Source organism: Temnothorax longispinosus, chromosome 1 (assembly GCF_030848805.1).
Source record: "Temnothorax longispinosus isolate EJ_2023e chromosome 1, Tlon_JGU_v1, whole genome shotgun sequence".
In the NCBI taxonomy this organism is placed as follows: domain Eukaryota; kingdom Metazoa; phylum Arthropoda; class Insecta; order Hymenoptera; family Formicidae; genus Temnothorax; species Temnothorax longispinosus.
The window spans coordinates 27,320,861-27,343,465 of record NC_092358.1 but is presented as its reverse complement, the minus strand read 5'-3'; the positions used below and the strand labels follow the sequence as shown (position 1 = coordinate 27,343,465).

General features: G+C 46.4%; 2 protein-coding genes across 9 annotated transcripts in view; one reads left to right on the top strand and one right to left on the bottom strand.

Moving 5' to 3' along the window:
- LOC139822344 (probable RNA methyltransferase CG11342) overlaps positions 1 to 5,740 on the bottom strand; it is a 25,580-nt gene extending 19,840 nt beyond the window's left edge. For 2 of the 5 annotated variants that reach the window (XM_071793988.1, XM_071793996.1), the window contains exons 1-2: positions 1,648 to 1,785; positions 1,343 to 1,560 (exon numbers count right to left, since the gene is read on the bottom strand). The gene's annotated coding sequence lies outside the window, so the exon portion shown is untranslated. Of the gene's footprint in view, positions 1 to 1,342; positions 1,561 to 1,647; positions 1,786 to 1,989; positions 2,131 to 2,721; positions 3,296 to 4,217 lie in introns of those variants that run through there. The other 3 variants (XM_071794014.1, XM_071794007.1, XM_071794003.1) reach the window with 3 other exon arrangements.
- Positions 1 to 22,605, top strand: part of Trbl (tribbles pseudokinase 2) — a 27,072-nt gene extending 4,467 nt beyond the window's left edge. Inside the window, exons 1-4 of one of the 4 annotated variants that reach the window (XM_071793948.1) lie at positions 2,477 to 2,617; positions 10,030 to 10,788; positions 13,914 to 14,215; positions 18,949 to 22,605. In XM_071793948.1, coding sequence (XP_071650049.1) covers positions 10,468 to 10,788; positions 13,914 to 14,215; positions 18,949 to 19,408 — 1,083 coding nt within the window. In that variant the 5' untranslated portion in view covers positions 2,477 to 2,617; positions 10,030 to 10,467 and the 3' untranslated portion in view covers positions 19,409 to 22,605. Of the gene's footprint in view, positions 1 to 2,476; positions 2,618 to 5,805; positions 6,627 to 7,672; positions 7,826 to 10,029; positions 10,789 to 13,913; positions 14,216 to 18,948 lie in introns of those variants that run through there. The other 3 variants (XM_071793958.1, XM_071793968.1, XM_071793977.1) reach the window with 3 other exon arrangements.

Here is a 22,605-nt window from a genome sequence, read left to right as displayed (position 1 = left end):
GAATAAATCGGATCTATCCAAATGCTCGTTAATTACATAATTTGCGTTTTCGTTAAAATAGACAAAGTTAAAAAAACGTAAATTATATATGTGTATAAAGTTGCGACAAAATCCCTCGCGTAAATGACAATCTATAAGCGTTTTAAATGACGATTTTATACGAGACGACAATCGTTAATGTCGTAGAGTTATTTGCATCATGCGTTACGAAACGCTGTGTGCGGTATGTTACAGAAATTATTACGTCATCCTACACATTAAATCCTAAAATGAGAAAAACACGACAATTCGGGGATTTGCCAACAATTATTTTAAAAGATATAACTTTATCGGTACGTAACAGCGAATTCGGTCGCTTGCGCTATTCTCTCGGCACTGATATAAAGGTGTTTCTTAAGTGATGTCGAAAACTTCAGGAAGTGATTTCTTTTTAAACAGAATTTTAAAGAGAAAAGTTCCTGAGAATGAGTCCGGAAATGCTTCCCTGTAGATTTATTGGCCTTCAAAGTTTTATTTAATTATTTTTCTTTAACTTTTCGACATCACTTAAAAAACACCCTGTATAAAAACTATCATGAAGGTATTTAATTATAATAACATAATGATAAAAAAATATAATAGGGGTATTCAAATAAGTTAAAGTTTAACGGTTTGACAGGTTATGTCGGGTTAAAGTCGAGTAAAAAGTTAATTAATTAACTTTGGGCGCGTTACTCTTTAAGGTTATGCAAAATACATAAGTGACTCATTAACCTATCACATTAATCTTTGGGTTAAAAGTGTAAAAATTAACTTTTTACCCGACTTTAACCCGACATAACCTGTCAAACCGTTAAACTCTAACTTATTTAAATACCCCTAATAATCTAATGATAATAAAATACAAGCAATAATTATAAAAATACATTCTGTTCGGTAAAATACTCTCAGTGTGTTAATATTATCGTTTTTTTTTTTAGCGAAACATACTTCATCAAAGTTCGGCTCATATTACGCTTTTAATTTATCTTTGCGCGTAGCAGTTTTTCGAACGTGTCGGTGAGCAGAAAACCTGCCTGCGCGGAGTGCAAGCAACCGAATTCGCTACAAGTCCGCGTTATACTATAAGTATACGTTCGGGCGCTCCGGACATTTGATAAGCTCCGATATGAATACGACCGCGTGTCGTGAGTTGAAGAGTCCACGTATACACATGTCGGAGTGGCGGGAAGGGGAAAGAGAGCGGTCAGGAGCGTCTCTCGCGACCGGATGCCACCGATCACCCGATTCATTTTTCGCGCAGGTCGGCACGTTCACCTTCTCCGGAAAGAGATACGGATTAAGATAAGCTTATCTCTCTTACCTCGATGTTATTGGGTGTCCATCCGTCGTTTCCGTCGCGAATTGCCGATTTTCTCGATTTCGGCCGGCCGTTCTCCGTGAGCCCGCGATCACCCGCGTGCACAATCGTAACACGTGCGTTACGGTGGCGGCGGCGGCGGCGGCGGCACGTGATGCAACACCGTTCCTGTTACCGGCGATTCCAGACGCGCTCTTCTCCACTCGTCACATCATTGACCTCTGAAAAGACGTGACGAGCTCGGGATGAGGAAGAACATTGTTACATATAGATAAACGGAACATTCCAATGTGTGCTATTTCTAGTACCTCTCGATAATTTGTAAACATTTGTAAATTAATCGCGAACGTTAGACCGCAAGTGTTATTATTAGCGCTTCAATTGTCCGACGACTTTTCAAAATAAAATCAATAACACGTGTATAAATGCCTGCAACTGCCTCAACTTTAAATCAAGAGAAAAAAAAACGGAAAGTCTCGTTCAATGGCGAGATCTTGCATCACAATGTATCATACGGCACCATGCTTGCGTTCGGATATCAATATCATCCGCACGACCAATCGAGTCGAAGAAAGAACCACGATGTCCACGATATCTCACGCGGTATCGCTCCGGATTATACCGGGTGAGGTTAAATCGTTAAATCATACCGTTATGGAAAAGAACGGGTTCCGCGCGCGGTCTCGCCGGAACTGGCGGGACGACCGATGTTGGCCGAACGCGCGCGTTCGCGTCCCTTCGGCGCCCGCCGCCAATCGCCGCCGCGGCCGAAGATCGCCGAAGCGTCGTGCGCCCGGACACGGTTACGTTCGCGTTCGCTCGTTCGGCAGCCCGCAGTTGTCAGCTGCACAATGGCAACGTTGGTCTGTGCTCGCTCGTCCTGCTGCCGCCGTCGTTTCTGAGCGGTGGGCCGGCCCAAACGTTGGACCGTCCGTTGCGCGGATACCACGAGTCTCTCTCTCTCTCTCCTCTCGCGCACGCTCTCTCTTTGTCTCTCTTTGTCTCTCTCTCTCGCTCTTACGTCCCCGAGAGCTCGTCGTCGAGACGTCTCACCGGCCGCGTTTCGGAAACGAAAGCAGCGAACCGACGAAAGTAACCGACGAGAAGTGAGCCAAGAAGAAAAGGAAGAAGAAGAAGAAGAAGAAGAAGACTTCGAGGCCGATCGCAGCAATCGCCCTCGATCGCGGTGCCGCCTGCGGACGTCCAATCGTCCCTACCCCACCGATTCAGGAACGACGCACGGCGACAGCTATACAGAAGGAAAAGAAACCCACGAAGGTAAAATTCTATTTTGACGGGGAAAGAGAAAAAAAAATAACCGAAACTCCCGGCGAGGCGGGGGAAGATCGGTCGTCGCCGCGCCGAGCGCGTGTGTGACCTACCCCTGACTCGCAGGAAACGCGCTATCGACCGTGGATGCCTTTCGCGGGGTGGAAGGTGGAAGTAGCGCGTGGCACCCCCTCTCACCCCCCCTCCACTGAGTGTACGCTTGTGTACGCCGTCGTGTGCGCGTGTCGCGCGGCTCCAGTGCAAAGTGCAGTGCCTCTTGTCTCTTCCCGTCGACGCTACTATCGCGACCGCGTCGCCGCGCGCCGTGGGGCCGACCGATCTGACCCGCGCCGAGTTCTCGTCGCCGAGGCGCGGCGCCGCGGACTACCGCACTACGGACGACTGCACTCTCCGACGCGCGCTATTCGCTCGTCGTCGCGCTACTTTCGCGCGTCCGAGAGCCAATTTATATCAAATGACGGAACGAACCTTTCAGCGCTCGAGAAAGTAATCGTTAGTCGGAGTAATTAAAACGGAGTAACTGCGCGAGGCTAGTATTGTTTATCGTTAAACAACTCGTTGTCACCGATGTCACGAAGAAAGGGCGCGTTATTAATTAAAATTGGGATAATTATATGTTGCGAATTTTGGCGCCCCGGAATGTATAGCTATAGACAGATCGTCGGTCACGAGCCGGCTCTCACGCTCTCGTTGAATTTCATAATAGTTCCACGAATCTGGATCGTACGCGCTTCCTGATAAGGCCGGAAGTCGAGCGGTGACGTCGTTAGAGAAACATTGCAGAAATTCGTATCGAGGAATTCGAACGTATTCTTAAGTAACGTTTATTTGAAACCGCTGCTAATTGCGAAACGAGCTGTCTCTCGAAACTCTTCCACCACATTTCTCGTTTTTTACAGTCAAACGGCGGAGCCGAAGGTTTTCCGAAGGTTCCGAAGGCGCGTCTGAAAATATTTTTAATAGACTTTCGCATTTATCGCACCCGGCTTTTTCCTCCTCGTTTATTTCCACCGAGGCCAGCCGCGCGCTCGGTCTCGCGCACTGAATGAGCGTATTTACGTTGAATGAACGATCTGACGCGGGCACTAAAACCGGCGAGAGAGAGAGAGAGAGAGAAATCACAGCGAGCGTTTACATTTCGCGTAAGCCACCGGCGGATACGCAAACAATCTTGTTTGTTCCGGACAAAGGGAACAGAGCGCGGCAGCCGACGCGAAAGATCCATCTTTCTCAATCTTTGACACCTAACCGGAAGTCGAGCAGCTCCGCTCCGAGATACAGCGGCTTCTCTCCGACCCTAGGAATCCTACGATTCGCGAGACGGACTGCGGGAGGATGCTGCGCCATGGGGCGGAAGGGTGGGAAAGAGCGGGAGGGGGGAGAGGGAGATCGGTCCGAAATCGACGCGCGGTCGCTTTTACAATGTAAACCGGGAGCGCGCGGCGAAGCTGTTGGGCAATTTACATATTTCGCGAGCTTGCGTCACGTACGGTTGCGCGCTATTAATGCAAACGGTGCCCGCAATATCGCGCCCTCGCCGCGCGCTCGCGCGCGACAATCGTGCAATTCTCCGCCATTTTGACCTTACCGAAGGATATCTCTGTAGCGCGTACGCTACATATGTGTACGTGAGGCGCGCGTGCACGGCCGTTGTGTGGGTCGGCTGGTATATCGCGCGTATATCGTTTCGACACGCGGCGGCGACGGCGATGGCGATGGCGATGGCGACGGCGGCGGCGAACGCAACACTTTACTAATTCCGAGCTCGCGATTTCGTCAGATACGCGCGTTTCATTCGGGAGAACGCGCGCGGGGGAAGGGACGGAGGGGTGGGGAAGACCTCGACGATGCCCCGAGGAGTTCGCGCACCTGCCGGGCTAAATCGTCTCACGAGATCCGTCTCCCGACTCAGCTGGCTTCGATTCTCTCGCGACACAGTTTTATCGAATATTCTTTTCTTTTTTTTCCCTTTAAATTCTGCCGCAAGACAACAGTTCACCTCTTGGGCCTGTTATTCGTTTTCGCTGCACTTCTGAACCAGTGCAGTAAGTTGAAATGAAAGAAAATATATTTGTTTCATTCTAACTTATTGCACTAGTTCAGAAGTGCAGCGAAAACGAACAGGCCTCTTGTTTCGTATGAAGAAATTATGATACAAATAATAAAAATATGTCTTCTACCGGTTGGACTGGCTTTTTGCGTCTAATAATATTTTTGCGGATACATTTTTTTTTTTCAGCAAATCCGAGTAATGTCTGTCTTGAAGCACAATATCTCAAGCTAAAGCCGAGATAGTAGACGCGTAATTAAATTGATAATCAATTTAACCCTCAAAGGACTCCGTCGGGTCGTTTTCGTCCACCCGAAAAATACGATCCTGAATATCTCTTTTTATATTTTTTTGAGCCTGAAACTCATTTTTTATATTTATTATGAATTTAAAAAAAATCACTTTTTTTCAATTTCTTTATGCTAATAACTAAAAAAAAATTATTAAAGAAAAAGAATTTTTAGAAACCAACATCACAGCTGAAAAGAGAAAAGTTCAAAGAATATCCATGAATTTTGCGGAATTTTTTGAATGATATTTAATATTATTTATAAGTCGAAAGGCAAAAAGGACCCGACGGAGTACTTTTAAGGTGCCAAATTAGCACGGAGTCTTTTGAGGGTTAATAATCATGATGCTAAATAAGCATTTCTTAGAAACGAACTGTAAAGAATTTACTGCGGAAAATATATCACATATGAAAAAATTATATTTTTCCTGTGGTTGTCGTTCTCTCTCTCTCTCTTGCAAGGATAAGGGAGTATCCTTATAGGGCTTCCGATGTAACAGGGCGGAATAAGAAATACCACGCCGTACTTATTTCATATACGAAAGACACGTACGTACGGTGAGAAGAAAAAAAGCCGTAGAAAGGTCAGCGCCGTTACTTCTATTCATGCATAACGAATTCGAATTTGTATCTTAATACACAATAAGGATTACATCATTTCCTTCGAGGTGGATGATGTAATTTTCACCGTGTGTATCAGTCTTTATCGTTTGTTACCGACCGTCTCGAGATTTTTTATAGCTTTCACTCTCCCTCACTGTTAAATATTAAAGTATAAAATTTAAACCATTACCTTAAATAACAGTTTGTTACTTATAACTACCATGTGTATGTCGAAATTTATTATTTTAACACAAAACAGTATTTTATTTTAACTTCATTGATTTAGCTAAATTAACGACATATTGGAGTAGGAGCAGTGGCGATCTATGAATAATTAAAAATGACTCAAATTGAGTATAATTTAACACTACGAATTTAACAGTGTTTGATAGCTATGCAAGATCGCCACCTGCCGATTCCAGATCTGGCGCGCGTGGATTTCAAATGCATTCTTTCGTCCATCCCGGCGCCTATCTCGGGTTTGAAACTGAAACCCCAATTTAGTAGATACCATTGTTACATAATTAACAGCCCCTCCGTCATTTCGCCTCCACTAAAAGGGGCGCGATACAAAAGATTATCGTCTAGCTTCTTTAAAATACTCGGCCGATAGTCGGATTCAGGGAAACATCGCGGCCCAGGTCGGGGTTGCCAGACGTCGCTGCCGTTGGGTCATCGCGCGATATCTCGAAAGGAGGGGAGAGGGGGGGAGAAGAGTGCCCCTTTAATCGTAGTCCGGGCACGTTCACCTGTCGATACGGCGCTGACCTCGCGAAATATCGCGGCATCCACGTGATCGAAGATAGCGGCCGCTTTCCGCCTCGAGCGAGAGTCCTCGGCGGGATGATAAAACCGACGTTACCTCGTCATCTCGTTTCGTATCGCTCGCAACGAAGAGGACGACGACAAGAGATGGGGCGGCGGGGGACGGGGAGGGAGGGAGAGAAGGAAGAGAGGAGGAGGAGGCAAGGAGATCGCGAGTTGCTGCACGAACAGCCCTGATCTTTGGAGCGAGGAGAGCCGTCGTTGCGTCGGCGTTGTCGACTTTTGCGCAAGTGCGTAGATATCGTAATGGAGGAGGCCGCGAAGAGTATCGCCAGTCAGCATCTGCCGCGCGAGTGATATATGATTTTCAAACGATACGATATGAAACGCGGCACGTAAACAGGCATTGAGCAATATCTCCAGCGAAATTGTCTGCGACAGCTATTCTCGCCCGATCGCCAAGGTTGATCGTTAAATTAAAAAAAAAAAAAAAAAAAATTTTTTTGCGGCAACCGATATCGGCTGAGAATAGCGTGTGAATCTTGGGTATTGTAATGCCGGACATCCGTCTCTCTCTCAAACCGTAAAAACACGGATTTTTCTCCACGCGAGAAATGCTGTAATGTAATTGTCGCTCGATGAATGCCCCAATTTTGAATTACGCTTCACGTGGTGGATTCGCTAAATTTACGCTCGAAATTTACTTCGCTTCTTGCATCTCGATATCTTCCATCGATCTTTATCTTGCACAATCGAGATCGGTGTAATATTTTGTGGAAAAATCTTACTGATAATCTGCTCCAGAAACGCTGTTCTTCGCGTTCGACCTTGTCGCTCGTTATTGTCGAGACGTTAATTGCTGCCACTAATTCGCTCTAATTCTTCACAAGTGAACAAGAACAATGAGCGCTTAGTAATCTTAGTTTCTTCTTTAAATTAACTAATGCAATCAAGCGGAAATACGTATCTCTTACGTATTTCCAGAAAATAAAAATCTAATCACACTCGGGCAAAGTTTACAGTTATTTATATTAATTGAAGAATCGATAAGAGAGTGGACAGATATTTCGAAATCTATCATGAAATGGAGTGCGATTTCGTCATTTCTGACGTCGTTGATGCGGCTAACGAGATTGGGGAACCTGTAATTTGACGCGCCGAATTCGGCTTTTTTTTTGTTGAACCGAAAGACGATTCCGCTGCGCGACAAAATCGCATGAAAAGTAATCGCCCGCGACACGCCGGTTGTGCACGCTTCGAGGCGCTTCCTCAAGGACAACCGCGCGATATTTGCATATCTTGAATCGGCGATTCCGAACGGTTATGCGGATAGGAATGTATAATTCGAAGAGGGGCACTAATCGAGGGGCCACGTCGACCCAGCCGTGCAGCGATTGGAAGCAAATGTCGCTCTGACGACCGGACTTTCCTGCGGTCATAATCGAATCTGCTCCTGGAAACTCGCGATTTTCTTCATGGCGAGCGCCGGGTAAATATTTATACCCTCGCTCACGCAACCTTCGTTTTTTTTCAATCGTTTGCAGATATAACTCGACAATCCCGAGTGTCTCGACGAACGAACAAGGGGAGAATGCCTTCGAAGTTTGAATATAAAGTCTGACTTATGTCCATTTCTATCAATGCAGGTTAATTTTAATCTCCGTTTAACTTACCTGTCATCTTTTCCTAGTTCTAAGAGTTAGAAAAAGATAGAAAGCAAGTTAAACCGAGATTAAAGTTAATCTACATTGGTAAAAATGGATAATGTTTATACTTGCCGTAGTTGCCGTGTGAAACGGGATTCCGATATCGGAATGCAAACTAAAAGCTATCGCACGTAACAAAGTTTTAGTCATAATCGTAAGGCCGTAAGAAAATAGACCAATTACACTCGATTATTCTTCGAGCTCAAGGAGAATAATCGACTGTGATTGGTCTATTTCCTTTTACGGCCTTACAATTATGACTAAAACTTTGTTACGTGCAATGGCCTTTAGGCGTTTGATCCGACCGACGAAACTTGAACGGTGAAGGGGGGGGGTAACACTGTACCCCCTCGGCGGACAAGTCACGTGTGATCCGCGAACAAGTATATGCGCTCGCTCTCGCGCGACCATCACCACGGATTTCGACGATGCGTCGGGGCGGGAGTGTATTGTTTTGTAAACATCGTGGATCAATGACGTGTCATCGACACTTATCGGCGGGGGATGGTGGCGGGGGTGAAGGGGGGCGCGAGGGAGAGCATTTAGCGATAAAATTACGCGCGTGAGTCATCGCGCCGCGAGTGTGGATCATCGCAGCCCGCTACTATTTCAGGCAGTCACGAATAAATTCGACCGTGTACCCCGGTCCCCTCGGGGGAGGGCGAGGATTGGGGAGGGGTAGTACATCCTCCTTTCGCGAGCGTGAACGCGCCGTTTCGCGTCTACGCGATTATCGTCGCCGCCGGGCGCGTCACGCCGGTCACGTGTGTGTGTGTGTGTGTGTGCCGCCTCTCCTTTTGCCATCCGATCATTCATAAAATCGTCACGTAATTTCCCTCGTCGCCGGTTACCTTCGTTCGTCCGGTCCAGTGCCGGCTGAGCGAAGACGCGTCCGATACCTCCGAGACCGAGAGCCGTCAATGTCACCCGGGGTATCAAAAGAATCACAGACTCTTACGATTCCACGATTTATCACATTAGAAGATAATTTGAGTTTCACTTTCTTGATCGCTTCAGCCGTAATTTTTGCGTATACGTGGAAAGTGAGCGCATAGCATGACGCTTTCTCTCGCGACTTTCAGATAAATTTGCATTCGCTCTCTAAATTCGTGGGGGGACGATCGACGCGTCATCGATATCCGTCCCTACGTTCTATTAAAAAGAAGAAAAAAAAGGATATTCACGCTTACGTGACGCGATAAAACGAAACGATCGACGTTCATGACGCGGACGCACGACCGGAAATTAGCTTGGGGCTAGCCGCGAGACTCGCCGCCGTCCCTGTACCCCGGCGCGAATACCCCTGACCTTACACAGGCTCTCTCCCTCTCTACACCGTGTGAGAATTGCGCATGAGGCGCGGGAATGTCGAAACGTGTCGTATTTTGAAATTGTCCGTGAATCATATTACGATCTCCCCGTAAACAGAACTATTGTGCGTCGTGTGTCGTCGTTGTCAGTTGTCACGTCAGATCGTGCGGGTGGGTATGTGCGTGTGTGACGACGCGTAGGCGTAATTGTGGTGTAGGTGCGCCATGCCTCTCCTTCTATTTTGGCCAGGGCCACCTGCGCGAATTACCGGAGATGTCTTTTCTTTTTTAACTGGAGGGATGTAGCGTTCCCTCTGAGAGGAGAACGTGAAAGTGGCGCTCGCCGGTTTACCGTGATCCGGATATTCGCGTCCGCGTTAAACGTTTTGTCCTCAGTTTCGGTTCTTCAATACGAAAAAATCACGTTCGATCCAATTGCAAAATATTACATTAGTTGTACATTATATTGCGGACTGTTGCGCAATGATAATTATGAGGTTTTGTGCTTTGGATTTAAATAAAAGAGATAATGGTGGCAAATATATCGAAATAGACTTGTGTATAGCCTCGTATTTTTTTATTCGAAAGCGTAACACACGAATTACGCTTCCTCTATAATTCTATTTTATTCTAAGATAACTGGCCCTCGCTACAATAATCTCTTTTTCGTGTTACAGGATCAGCTCTCGAGAGCGACCGACTGATAACTTACGAAGATCTCTCTCCGTCCAAGGACCCAGCGCAACACTGCGAAACGACACTGCGCGGGGTCACCAAAAGCACAAGTGATATTTCTAATAGTTAACGCGTTAGAGATTAGAGGAGCCGAAACCGTCTCGCGAAACCCGCCGTCAGCGTGCTCTTTGTACGTACAAATGTCGGACACTCGATTCGTAATATCCAGTGCTAATTGTAAGTCCGAGTGTGTGTTCAACGCATCTCAACTGTTGTAATCCCACGATCGCGTGGACCAGGAACACGATACGGAACGCTGCGCCGGCGGGAGGGATTAACGGCTGCGTCGAGTGATACACACACACACACACACACCGAGTGTGTACGTGTGCGTGCGTGCGTGCGTGTGCGTGCGTGCGTGTCTGTGTGTGGCGCGCAACATGAGAGTGGCCAGGCAGCCTCTGCAAGTACCGACCCGCAGCAACAATGGCAAGTACCCGGTCGGTCCTAACAGTAGTCAGGACGTCATCCATCAGCAGCCGTCGCCGCAGCAACAGCAGCAGCCGGCCGGCGACGAGAGCAGCGCGGTGGTGCCGCCGAGCTGCGTCTTCTCGAGCTGCGAGTCGATGCCAGCCGACCTTCGCGGGGGACCGACCCGACCGACCATACTGGGGGATCGATTCCTGCTTCTTGGTCCGGCCGAGGGTAGCGCCCTTTATCGGTGCCTCGACGTGCACAACGGTCAGCAACTTGTCGCCAAGGTCAGTATCGAGATCCTTGCGAGTCGGTTTATCATTTTTGTCGACTCAGCTCGAAGATGGATAGCTTGAAGATTGCGGCACTCGCTCTAGCTTTTTATAAATCTTAACGACGAGTACGAACCATTGATTAAAAGTTTGCAATATCAACAGCTTACACGTAGCGTGAATTGGTGAAGAGTATAAAATAAGGAGGGACAACTTTATACCCACTTATACCCTAATGTTTAAATATTGTACAATAACTTCTTCCCCATATTAGCCAATACTTAGCAATATTAGCAATGGTATACTATTGAGAGAACTAGCAGTATAACTTTAAGATTTATTTTTTACATTATATCGGAGATTGCTTGCCTCAGATATTTTGTTAACGCGTCGGAGGAATTAAAAAGGTATTAAAGGTATTATATAGATGAAAAAAAATTGATATTCCACGCGGCATTCTTATATAATAATGGCAAAAATGGCTAACGCGATAAATAACGAGGTTTCGCAATATTCCGATGGCAATTAGCTTTTTGCCGTATAATGCAGCACTGGCGCGGCATATAAAGGCGACGGCGCGCCATCGCACGTGGATGCATCCGCGGCGCACTGCAGCTGCTGAGTTTCCATCCAACTGCCGTGGCGTTATATAATAGGGCACACGGACGTAACGGTCCGCTAATGTTCGGATCGATCGAAGCTTCCACCGTGAAGCTCGTTGCGAGATCGACGACGACGCAACCGAGCCGGGGCGGCCCTCCCCGCTCGTCTGGGAAACGCTTACAACTTCCTCGAGGAAGACTCAATTAATCCTTATCTAGACGACCTCTTTCCCTAATTGATGGGAGAGGAAAAAAAAAACGATTTCCGTCGAGATACCCGTTCGATAAGATACTCGCTCGTTCGCGACGCGAAACCGGCTTTTGTGAGTCAAGGGCGATGTCAAGGAATAAAGAAAACCCATCGGTTGCTCCGATAATCAAATTGGATTATCCGCGCTATGACTTCCGGAAGTAACGCGAAACCGTGGCTTCGTATCTGGATTTCAATGTTTTGCGTCGATAACAGGGAGGAGGCGGACGGACCTCGTTAGATAGATAGGCCAACGCGCAAAGTAGGTACGCAAACGTAACACGCGCGCGTGTAAGCCGTTTCCTGTTCTTCGGGGGGTGGGGGGGGGGCGTTTATGTTTATTCGTGTCGACTTGCGCCGTATCGCGGAATTTCGCGATCGGAAGGATTTCAAACGTTTCTCCAGCATTTCTCCTTTTCATTCTCCTTTTTTTTCCTCTCCTTCGGCAAGTCGCTCGAAAAGAGCTGTCACGTAACGCGCGCACACGCGGACCGGCACGTGGACCCGCTCCTCCCCGTCGCGTTTTCCATTAACATTTTACAATCGCCGTGCGTTATACAATGAGCCGCTTACATCATCGGCGTTGCGAACAAACACAAGGCTGTGTCACCCCGCGGCCCGCCTCTCTCGCCTCGCACATCCGTCGCGTATCGCCACACGCTGTCCGTTATTCATAATCGCTTCTAAAGCCGCGGCCGTTTAATTTAATTGACGATTACGCACGAGAGCGTTGCCACGCTTTCGCAAGCGTGTCCGCGTTTTGCGATTGTGATTTCAGAAGAAAAAAAAATAGGGGTCACAATTATTTCGGAGAATGGGGGCGAGGGTCGCGAGCACTAGACCCCCAAAGCCATGAGCTCTTCGATATAGTTGGAGATAAGAACGCGTCCATAAATAGAACGCGTTCATCGTCATTTTTATTTGCGTCGAAAAAGTTTCCCTGTGAAGCAAATAAGAGGGAAGAGGTAATTTTCATTTGATATATTAAGTAAATTAAATAAAATTAAAGGCAAATAAGGGCCAACGCCGATGATAAAGCGAGAAATATAATATACAATAACCTTAATTAAATACAATAACAGATACAATTATACGTACGTTTTGGTTTTAAAGTTTATATTTGTCAGCGTACATACAAAAATACACATTATAAATTATTTATATCGTACTTGATAAGTTGCTGGAAATTATAAAATAAGATAAGATAACACTTTGTTGAGTTCACCCGAAAAGAGCTGATTTTTCCTGTATACGTTTATTCTCTCGATTTCCCCCCTCCCCCCCAAAAAAAACGCGAACAAGTTTTTCGGCGCATTTTCTGAGTTGGGAGCATTACAAAAGCGGCGTTCGATGGCCGATCGGGGCGATTTCGTAAAGAATGCACGGTGCTCTTATTAAACTAATGAGACTCGAATGTCGAAACGGTGTCAGGTTTCGACACGAGCCAGAGAGATGAACAGCTGGACGAGCAGAGTTTCAAAGGTGATCGACGATTTCGTCCGATTTCGTCCGTTGTATGTAGTTTTCAGAAAGTTTTTTTGCTCTGACACAGGTCGATAAAAAGCATTATTTATAATTACAAATAATTCATGTCGGTTAGACCTTTACATTTTCTATCAGTTTTCTATTTGCCATTATATTATCGAGGATTAATTATAATCAGTGTTATGCCAGACTCATATAGCCACCGCATCAAGTTGCCTTGATATCGATATCTGGTATATGAATCTGGCCGTTAATTAAAATAATTAGGAGAATTGGGGCGGATGTGCAATTTTAACCTAGAAATTGTTTAATTTTTAACCTCGAAATTGATCGACGTCGTATGACTAGGTAAAGAACCCACGTATCTTAAATAATCGTCACTTAAGTATGCGAAGTGAGCATCGTCCTCTCAAGGATATCCGCTTGGAATAATTGAAGCTCGTTGAGTGATAAAATTCATTTCCACCCGAACCGAAATCGAATACAGTATACAGCCGGTATCGAGTTTCCATCAAGAACGCTTGTTAAAAGACAGAAGCATCCGTCGTTTTGCGCTTCAGAAAAATATTGAATACCCATTCCAAAAATAGAGGCTTATCAGGAATATTAAACGCAGGATAAATACTGAAGATCGTATCAATTAGATGATTGTGATAATTAATTCCATTTAGGAGAACGAAACGTTTTATCTATCTAGGAATATCTTTGGAGTTCATTTCCGGCGTATTTTTCAACCGGCGTTTTTTAACGACGACACTTGAATCGCCTTTGTTGCTGACTCCGTTTGCATTTCCGGATTGCAGGCGCTGACCGTGGGCGACAAAGGTTGCGAGGCGTTGCTGCAAGCCCACCTTCGTCTGGAGGGCACCGGCGCGGCGAGCGGCGTGGCTGGCGTGGTGGAGGCACCTGGAGGCCGGCGCTATCTCCTCTTGGAGGGCCATCACGGTGACCTGCACGCCTACGTAAGGGCACGCAGGAGACTACGCGAGCCCGAGGCGAGGCGGCTCTTCCGGCAAGCGGCCAGGGCCGTGGCGACGTGTCACGAGTACGGGGTCGTGCTGAGAGACCTCAAGCTCCGGAAGTTTGTTTTCGCCGACGAGGCGAGGTGAGAATATACCTTCCAGTTTAGTATTTAGATTCTTCAAAGTGACTTCGACCAAACTCCAAATTAACTTAACCAACTAGTAAAGCAATACCTGCCTATAGAATTATTAACTTTTATTTAACACATGAAAAGAGGAGACTTAGATCACGAATAAAAAATTACTAAAACTCTTATTGGAGATCATTACACTATTTTGAATTAACCAGCGTTTGAGTTTCGTCCAATTCGCTTTCGAAATCGAGTTTTCGATTTATCAAACCTTTGTAGAAACGATGATTTACGTCTCTGTCATAGACTAGATCTAAATTCAACTATTTTGCTTCATTTAAAAAAAAGAAAACGTTATGAAGGATATGAGCTTTCTTTCAGTTCTTATCAGTTCGTATTATATTTCCGGTCACTTATATTTTTGCAATACTATACGATATATAGATAAATAATCAGCGTAAATTGTCGTCGATGATAGTCGAGGAAAGAATCAATCAAAGTCGGAGCATCTTTCCCGCGACGATTAATTGAAAGGTGATAAGATAAGCGACACACATCCGGATCGAAGCGAAGGGTATCGCGATAGCGCAGGGTTCGCGTTCGCTTTTCCGAGTGAAGGGGAAATCGATTGCCGCGAGTGTGTTTTTTCTCGTGCGAGTGACCTCTCCGTTCTCGGTGCTGGAAAGAAATACGAGCGAATATGGAAATGAAATGAAATGAATATGAACCAATTCGTCGCGGATCGCGTGGCGTCGTGCACTCGCTCGAACAAGGGGGAGAGCGCGTTTCTCTAAAGTATATACGTAGGTGTATCGTATACTTTCAAGACGCGGTTTTTTACATTGCATCTTGCTACATCCGTCATCGTCTGAAAACTCAGTTAAAATAAACTCATTCAAGAACACACGTGATTCTGTATCGAATAGGGAAAGTATAATATTGGTTGATTGATATTAATCGCTCTCGTTAGAGCGATATCAATCACTCAAGTTAAATATACTACAACTCAAATCTCATTATGCAAACACCATGTCTTATTTATAATCGTAGAAGCCAAAATATTTTCTCAGAAACTGAACAGAAGCGAGAGACGGAGCGATCCCGTTTGCGAAATAGTGCAAAACCAAATTTAAATTCGCGTAAAGTAAAGTTTGACTCCAAACAGGTGCGTTGCAAATCTTAAAACAGTTGCAAATCTTGACGAGTTACGAACAACGTGACCGTTCTCGTTATATATCCCTGTGGGATTTCATTAGATCGCGTCGAGTGATTTAGGGTGTGTTTGCGAAGCTCGTTCGCGCGGCGTTATCTGTTCGCGATACGACATACGACGCACCCACGTGTCGCCGCGGAACTCAGGCGCGGACAGGCGAGCGTACGGGCGCATACGAGCAAAACACAGCACAGCCGATCGGAGTCAGGCCGTGCCGAGCCGGGCGTGTGTGTCGTGCACACGGTGTACGCCGGCGATCGGGAGATCGACTCGTATGTCGGTCCGTTGTTGGCCAATCCGCATTCCTACCGCGCGGCGAGCTCTGCTGCTCCCGCGCGCGGCGCGTATACGTAAGAATAAGGAGAGTCCGGGGAATGTTGCAAGCCAGAAAAGCATATTGGTTCATCGGCTGCTGCTGCGGCGGGGTTTTGAAACGTCGGTATAATTAGGAAACGCGTGGCTCGGCTCGGTTCGGTTCGGTTCCACCGCGACGCGAGGCGGCCGACATCCGAGACGGCCGCGTGGCATCTTCTCCTCCCTTTCTCCGAGAGGGAGGAGTTTCGCACCTTCCTCGAATAATCAAGCGCAATCCTCTTAGGATTGCAATAACGTGCGGGATTCGGGGTCTAACGAACAGTTTGGTAATCATAATTATGAAATAAGAGGATCCGAGAACTTGAATCGTTGAACTCTAGTTTGATAACCAACGTGGTAAATTGATCCGCCAATCTTCCCTCAAATCCTGCGACTTTGAGAGAAAATTACTCGCAATAATTGATTTCGAACGCGTTCTTCTCCCTTTCTGAAAGTTCGCCGAGATCTCCGTCTCGCTCGCGGGTCTCCCGCGTGGGTTTCTCTTTACCTCATCGGTCGACAATGGGCGGATTAAGGCGATCAAATCAGTCTTTTCCCGGATGCGCCGTCGCGTATGGAGAGTTCGACCTAAGTATTGTAATTGCTAAATGCGTCACGTGTGTCTCGGCAAAAACGTGCGCCGTCGTTATTATCGTCATCGTTGGTCGTCGTCGTCGTCGTCGACGACGTTTGGCTCGCGGTGAAAAGCATCTCAACGCGATCTCGTGGCCGGATTTCTCTCCGCCACGCATCACATTTCGCAACGGCACCGAGCTGGTCCAGTTCGGCACCGAATTCAATCGGTGGGATCGTCATTCGCAGGGTTAACGATCCCCGCGGAGTAAAATCGTCGTGTCTCGTTTGATTCTGGGGCTCTCGAGACACACACACTCTCTCTCTCTATTCTTGAAACTGTAAATCCAGGACATTGACCCGAGACCTGTATTCGGGAATTTCGCACGCGCACATCCGTGTAATCTACTCAAGTATTCGCAGGAAACGTTAAATGCTCACTTTGCAGCTACGAACTATACTTTAAATTCTAAATAACTCGATATTGATAACGTAAGTGTAGGAGATGGCTGCTTCAGAATAAATAACCGCTCAAAAAGCAATTTCTCTACGCCCGGGATGGGCATTTGCATTTACATAGCCGTTTATTAGATCCGGATTTTCCTTGTACGACACGAAGATTAATTTAATCGTGGGACGAAAATAATCTCGAGGCGATCCACCTCTCGCCGTTGGAAACATCAATTTGCCGCGTCTGCGAGCGTAGTCAACTGATTAATGACGTTGATTAATGATTCGCGTGATATCAGCGGCTCTCTTCTTCCAAGAATTGAGCTTTGCAATTATAATATCAACAAAGAAACGAAAGTTCCTCGCGTTTAGATAATTTCATCCGGGGAGATCGGTGCTTTGAAAGCACCAACGTTTTGGTCTTTTGACATTTGTTAAAATTTCATGAGCTGTCTAAGAAATCACATAGCGTCTAGTATCCGCCGCGCCGAGGGGTTCTTGAACCCGGAGCGATATCGTGCTGCGCGACCGGCGAACGGGTGAAAGTTTGCGAAGAAAGCTGTGCGATGCCCTCCTCTCTGTCTCTTTCTTTCTCGCTATCTATCTCTCTCCGCGGCGGCCGTGTTTAGTTCATCACGGATGGCCTAGCGTGCCATCGCGTTCGTTCGATTCATTTGCTCGCGAGAGAGAGAGAGAGAAGAGGCCATTGACACTCGTTCGGATTGTCAAGATCGTGTAACGACTCTCTCGCGTGACGCGTGCGTTCACCGAAGGCGCGCTTCCGTCTCTCGTGGCTCTTCCGAAATGCGCGCTGACGACGCGTCTCGATGCGCTGACGGCTGAATCATTTCTTTGACACGCTTGAGAATATAATGGATTGTATTGTTTAACTTGGCGATGAACCTCATTATTTTAATCAGTAGACGTTTCTCTCGTTAGAAATTTCTTCATTTACGTGTTTATGATGAGAAATTTCTAATTACGAGATAACACTATTGTATTAGTGATAAATTAATACGGAATTAGTATGCATACCTTTTACGAAGGCAAAATCAATTTCTCAGGAAGTGCAATTTCAATTTAGCGTATATATGGGATTTGTCTCTCTCGATTACTCGCTCTTTCAACTACATTACTTCACTGAGCGCAACATGAATTTTTGTAATAAATGGGACAGCCAGTAATTCTTAAGTACATTCGTCAGGGCTAAAATATCTCCGCTGTAAGTGACTCGAAGAAACGATAAGTACAGGAATGTGTACTTCTGTAGGAGGCGTATATACGATCTGGGATACGCGGCGCTTTCCCGAGCGCGCTGCCCCCTTCTCGGCCGAAGGCATCGTGGGCGAGAATACGAGTGCTCGTGTCGAAGGAGAGCTCTCAGAAGTTACCCAAGAGCCAAGAATATTACGTACACGCGCGACTTCCGCGTTGCAGGTTGATCAACGCAGCGGCCAGCGCAGCGGGCCTCTCTTTCTCTCACTCTCCATCCATCTCTCGCCCTTTCTTCTTCTCTCGTCGCGCCTTATTCCGCGCTGAGCCGACGACTGCAGAGAACGATGGCTCAATCGCGGTGTCCTCTTGCTAAATTGAAATACCTTGCCTTCGGGCGCGCACTTAAAGTACACGCGCGCGCGCGCGAGGCGAAACCGGGGATCTCTCTCTCTCCGACCGCGCGCATTAAAAGATTGCACGATCCTCTCGGCTTCTAGACCGCGCGGGGAGCGAGTAGATCGTAACCGGTCGATAATAAATGCAGGACTTGGCGTAACGCGTGCCCGAGACACGCAGAGAGCGAATTTCACACGACGCGCCGAAAGGAAAAAAGACCGTAAATCTTTTGCAACGTTTAATGCCCTATCTCGTGGCTCATTTGAGAGAAAGACACGGATCTTTGATCTTCTCGATATCTAGGTGGGCCGTTCGTCCAGGTGTACGCCCACATGGCTATTGAATGATTCTTTTCACATCTTAAAAGCGAAATAAATTAAAATTAAACGGATAAAGAGAAAGAGAGAGAGAGAGAGGCGGGTGCGGGTAAAACGGATAGGAATACACGACTCGATTATCTTCGAGACAATGGCAAATCGCTTGTAATCATCACGTTATCGCAATCTCGAATTTTTTTCTCCAATCGGACATTTCTTCTTTCCAGAACGCGGCTTCGCCTGGAGAGCCTCGAGGATGCGGTGATCGTGGAGAACGACGACGACAAGCTGACCGACCGGCGCGGCTGCCCGGCGTATGTCGCGCCGGAAGTGCTGCGCTCCGGACGCGCCTATTCCGGCAAGGCGGCGGACATCTGGTCGCTGGGCGTGTTGCTGTACACGATGCTGGTGGGCCGTTATCCGTTCAACGACGCCGAGCACGCGTCCCTCTTCGCCAAGATCTCGCGCGGCCTGTTCGCCGTGCCGGAGGGCCTGAGCCCGCGCGCCAAGTGCCTGATCCGCTCGCTGCTGCGAAAGGAGCCGTCCGAGCGGCCGTACGCCGAGGACGTGCCGCTGCACCCGTGGCTGTCGAAGCCGCTGCGGTTATACACGCCTACGTCCGGCAGTAGGTCCTCGTGCCAGGACCAAGTCGTACCAGAGCTATCTATTAATCCTCAACAAGACTGACTCTCTCTCTTTCGGGGGAAGGATCATTATTCCGCGCGTGACGGCATCACTCTCTCTCATCATCCTAGTGCTTCTCTCGCGCCGACAGCCGGATCGAGTCTTCCGGCCGAGAGGGGGGAGTTGGCACAATCAAAAGAAGAAGGGGGGGGGGGCAAAACGATTTTCTCTTAACACATTGGCTGTGCCCGTAGAGAGTAGCGGATAAACTCGGCGAAAAGCGAAAGTGTCGTTTTATATATCAGAATGCGCGAAAGGTTGAATGGAACTGTCATCAAAAGAGCAATATTCAGCAAAAAATTCTACCTTCAAAAAGATTTGCAAATTGAGAAATATATATCCTGGCAGTCAATGTGTTAATGGCAGCTGAATTTACACACATCGCTCACGTAAGCTCGAGTCGCGCAGTCTCTAGCTTGGATTGAAAAATCGAATCGATCCTTGCCTCGTGGAGACGCGCGGCTAACTATGGCTAAGGATGCTAAGTCCTTCTCTTTTCGCCGGCGAGGGACGGCCTAGAATAAGCTTCGAAGATAGAGCGTACTAACGTGAGACGAGAGTAATCGTTCTCGATGGAACTTTTACGTAGGGGAGAGTAACCAAAGTCTCTATCTTGAATACAATGCCCTGGATTATTTTCCTCGCTGTTTAACGCCGTAACCTGCGAGTTGAACGGTCAAAGTTGAAACCTTGAATAAGATGATATTACGTCTCATTATATAAAGATAAGCTCTTTCTAGTCTAGAGGCAACTTGCAGGGTCGAAGCACCGAAACAGCGAAAGTAATTGAGGGGATCCTCTGTAAAATAACGTGTCTCGATTTTGGTCATTCTCCGCTGGCAATTTCGGAGGCAACGTGACGCAAGTGATTAGTCTCTAAAAAAAAAGTCTCTATCGGCTATATAGAATCCTAGATTCGAGAAACATTGCCATTATCGGTCCAAGAAACATTTCGCCTTGTTGCGTAATACAGATATATTCGCGCGCGAGCGCGAATCCCTTGTGATAGAATCTGACAGATTCTGAGCGACGTATGTGATACGAAATATACACAGGTTGTTTCATAAGCGTTATGCGGTTACTTGCGGTCATCTGTCTCTGAAGTCCATGTACATTAATTATATTGTAAACGATCGAATTTGATGTTTGTATTATGCGTTAGGCACACCCGAGTACATCCTCGACTTTCTCGATATTTCGCGTTGCGTATCTACACACGGGATAATTTTTCACGCTGTACCGGCGAATCCGCTGTATACACGAGTAAACAGTTATCTAAATGCGAGCAAGGGACTCTAAATGTAAGTTCGAGTACAACCGGTGAGCTTTGTATAATATAGTATATAGTATAAAGCGATGAATATATATATGAATGGGATCAGAGATTGAGTCGGATTCAAAGTTAAAAACTCACGTAGTCTCAAAAGGGAAAATAATGATGATTTAACACGAGACTAAATTGCCTAATGACGACCAAATGTTACTAGAGCAGGTCGAACGAATTTAACAAAGCGAGTTTTTAATCTAAACTCCGACTCATTCTTCCTGCATTCCCGTTTACCTGTCATCATTATATCACGAAGTCAATCAAATATATTAGGCGAAAGGAAGGAATACTTCTTGTTTCGAAGCGAAAAAAAAATTCATTATCCGACCTAAAAACATTGCCTAGAAAGTTCAAGACTGCTTGGACGTGTGGCCTATACAATTAACTTTATTAGAGAAAAATGCGAATACGTTGACACGTGAATTTCTAACTTAAGAACAATAAAAGAATACGCTTCTGGATTACTCGCACGACGGCAGTATCCATGAAACTATAAATGTGTTCATCGATGGCAATGTTTTCAGGTAGAGTAACTCTCTAGTGAATCAAAGACAAGATTTACTCTCTTCTGACTCAGACCTCTAAAGTCATCGCTTGCGCGATATATGCAGCTCACTAGGTTCCGATTTATAAAAGCGAACGAAGCGAACGATCGACGTTTTTATATCAGTTTGGGGCGTATGAGGCTACGCGTTCCATTTTGAGAATTTTTCTCTTGAGTAAAACTCTCCGATCGACATATAGACCTACGAATGATCCTCGACTACTTTCAGTAGAGATTGTTATTGTCGCAAGTCAATTACGAGAATAAAATTCCAAGGTAGACATTGAGATTTTCATTTACATCAATGCCAAGTAGCATAATATCGTAATGAAGTTTTCTTTTCCTCTTTATGTTAAATGGTGGGTTTGATCGTATAGATGCATCAATGTAGACGTTAAATAAAGAGACATCGATGCCGCAGTCATCGGTAGATGTGCCCAAAACAGCACTCCTGAAATGTTTTCCGGAGTCAACACTAACGCTAAGTTTTAAATTAAGCAACCGATTAAAACCGCCATCTCACATAGACGAAATGAATTCCGGCTTTTTCTGTGAAACACTTGCGAGGGAATGGGGAGAACAAGTTCCTTAATATCACCAAATAATTGCAGAGTGCGAATCGAAATTCATTAATTTAGAGATATTCCGGAAGATTTTTTATTTAATTTAAATACCCTACAACACACACACAAACGTGTTTGCTGAACGCCGTTTGTTTCGCGGAACATCGCTTTCGAGGAACATTGCTCTAGACATGAGAATCATCTTGGATTGTGGATGCGAAGTTCAGTCTTGCGTGAAGCTTGAATCGGATCCGCGTCGGATGACCTCGAAACGTTTCTCGTGGCCAATAGAACTTTTGGTTTTGGAAACAGGATCAGAATCGGGATTGGGAAAGGAAAGGCCAGAGATTACGGAGTTGTCGATCGTGACTGCGACTCCTTAATTACCTCGGCCCTTCACGTTCGACGAAAGTACCATGTGTTCTTGTATTTAAAGATACCTGTCTACCTACCTATTTACGCGAACTCTTTTGTAACTTCCGCGAGAGAAAGAAAGAGAGAGAGAGAGAGAGAGAGAGAGAGAGACCTCTTTTCCTTTTTATTTTATAATATTCGCGCACCGTAACGGGACACGGTACCCCGGTGCGGCGCGCTCCTCGTATCGTTCTCAGTCAGGGTACAAAACGCCGCCGCGCATTCATCGACGTTTAATTTGTACATAAGTTCGACGCGATTACATCCTATTGTATTCAATCATTGTCTAGGTGCGATTAAGGGAATTTCGTTTCTGTACATAGGTAAAATAAAGTGGCGTTTATGATGAAGA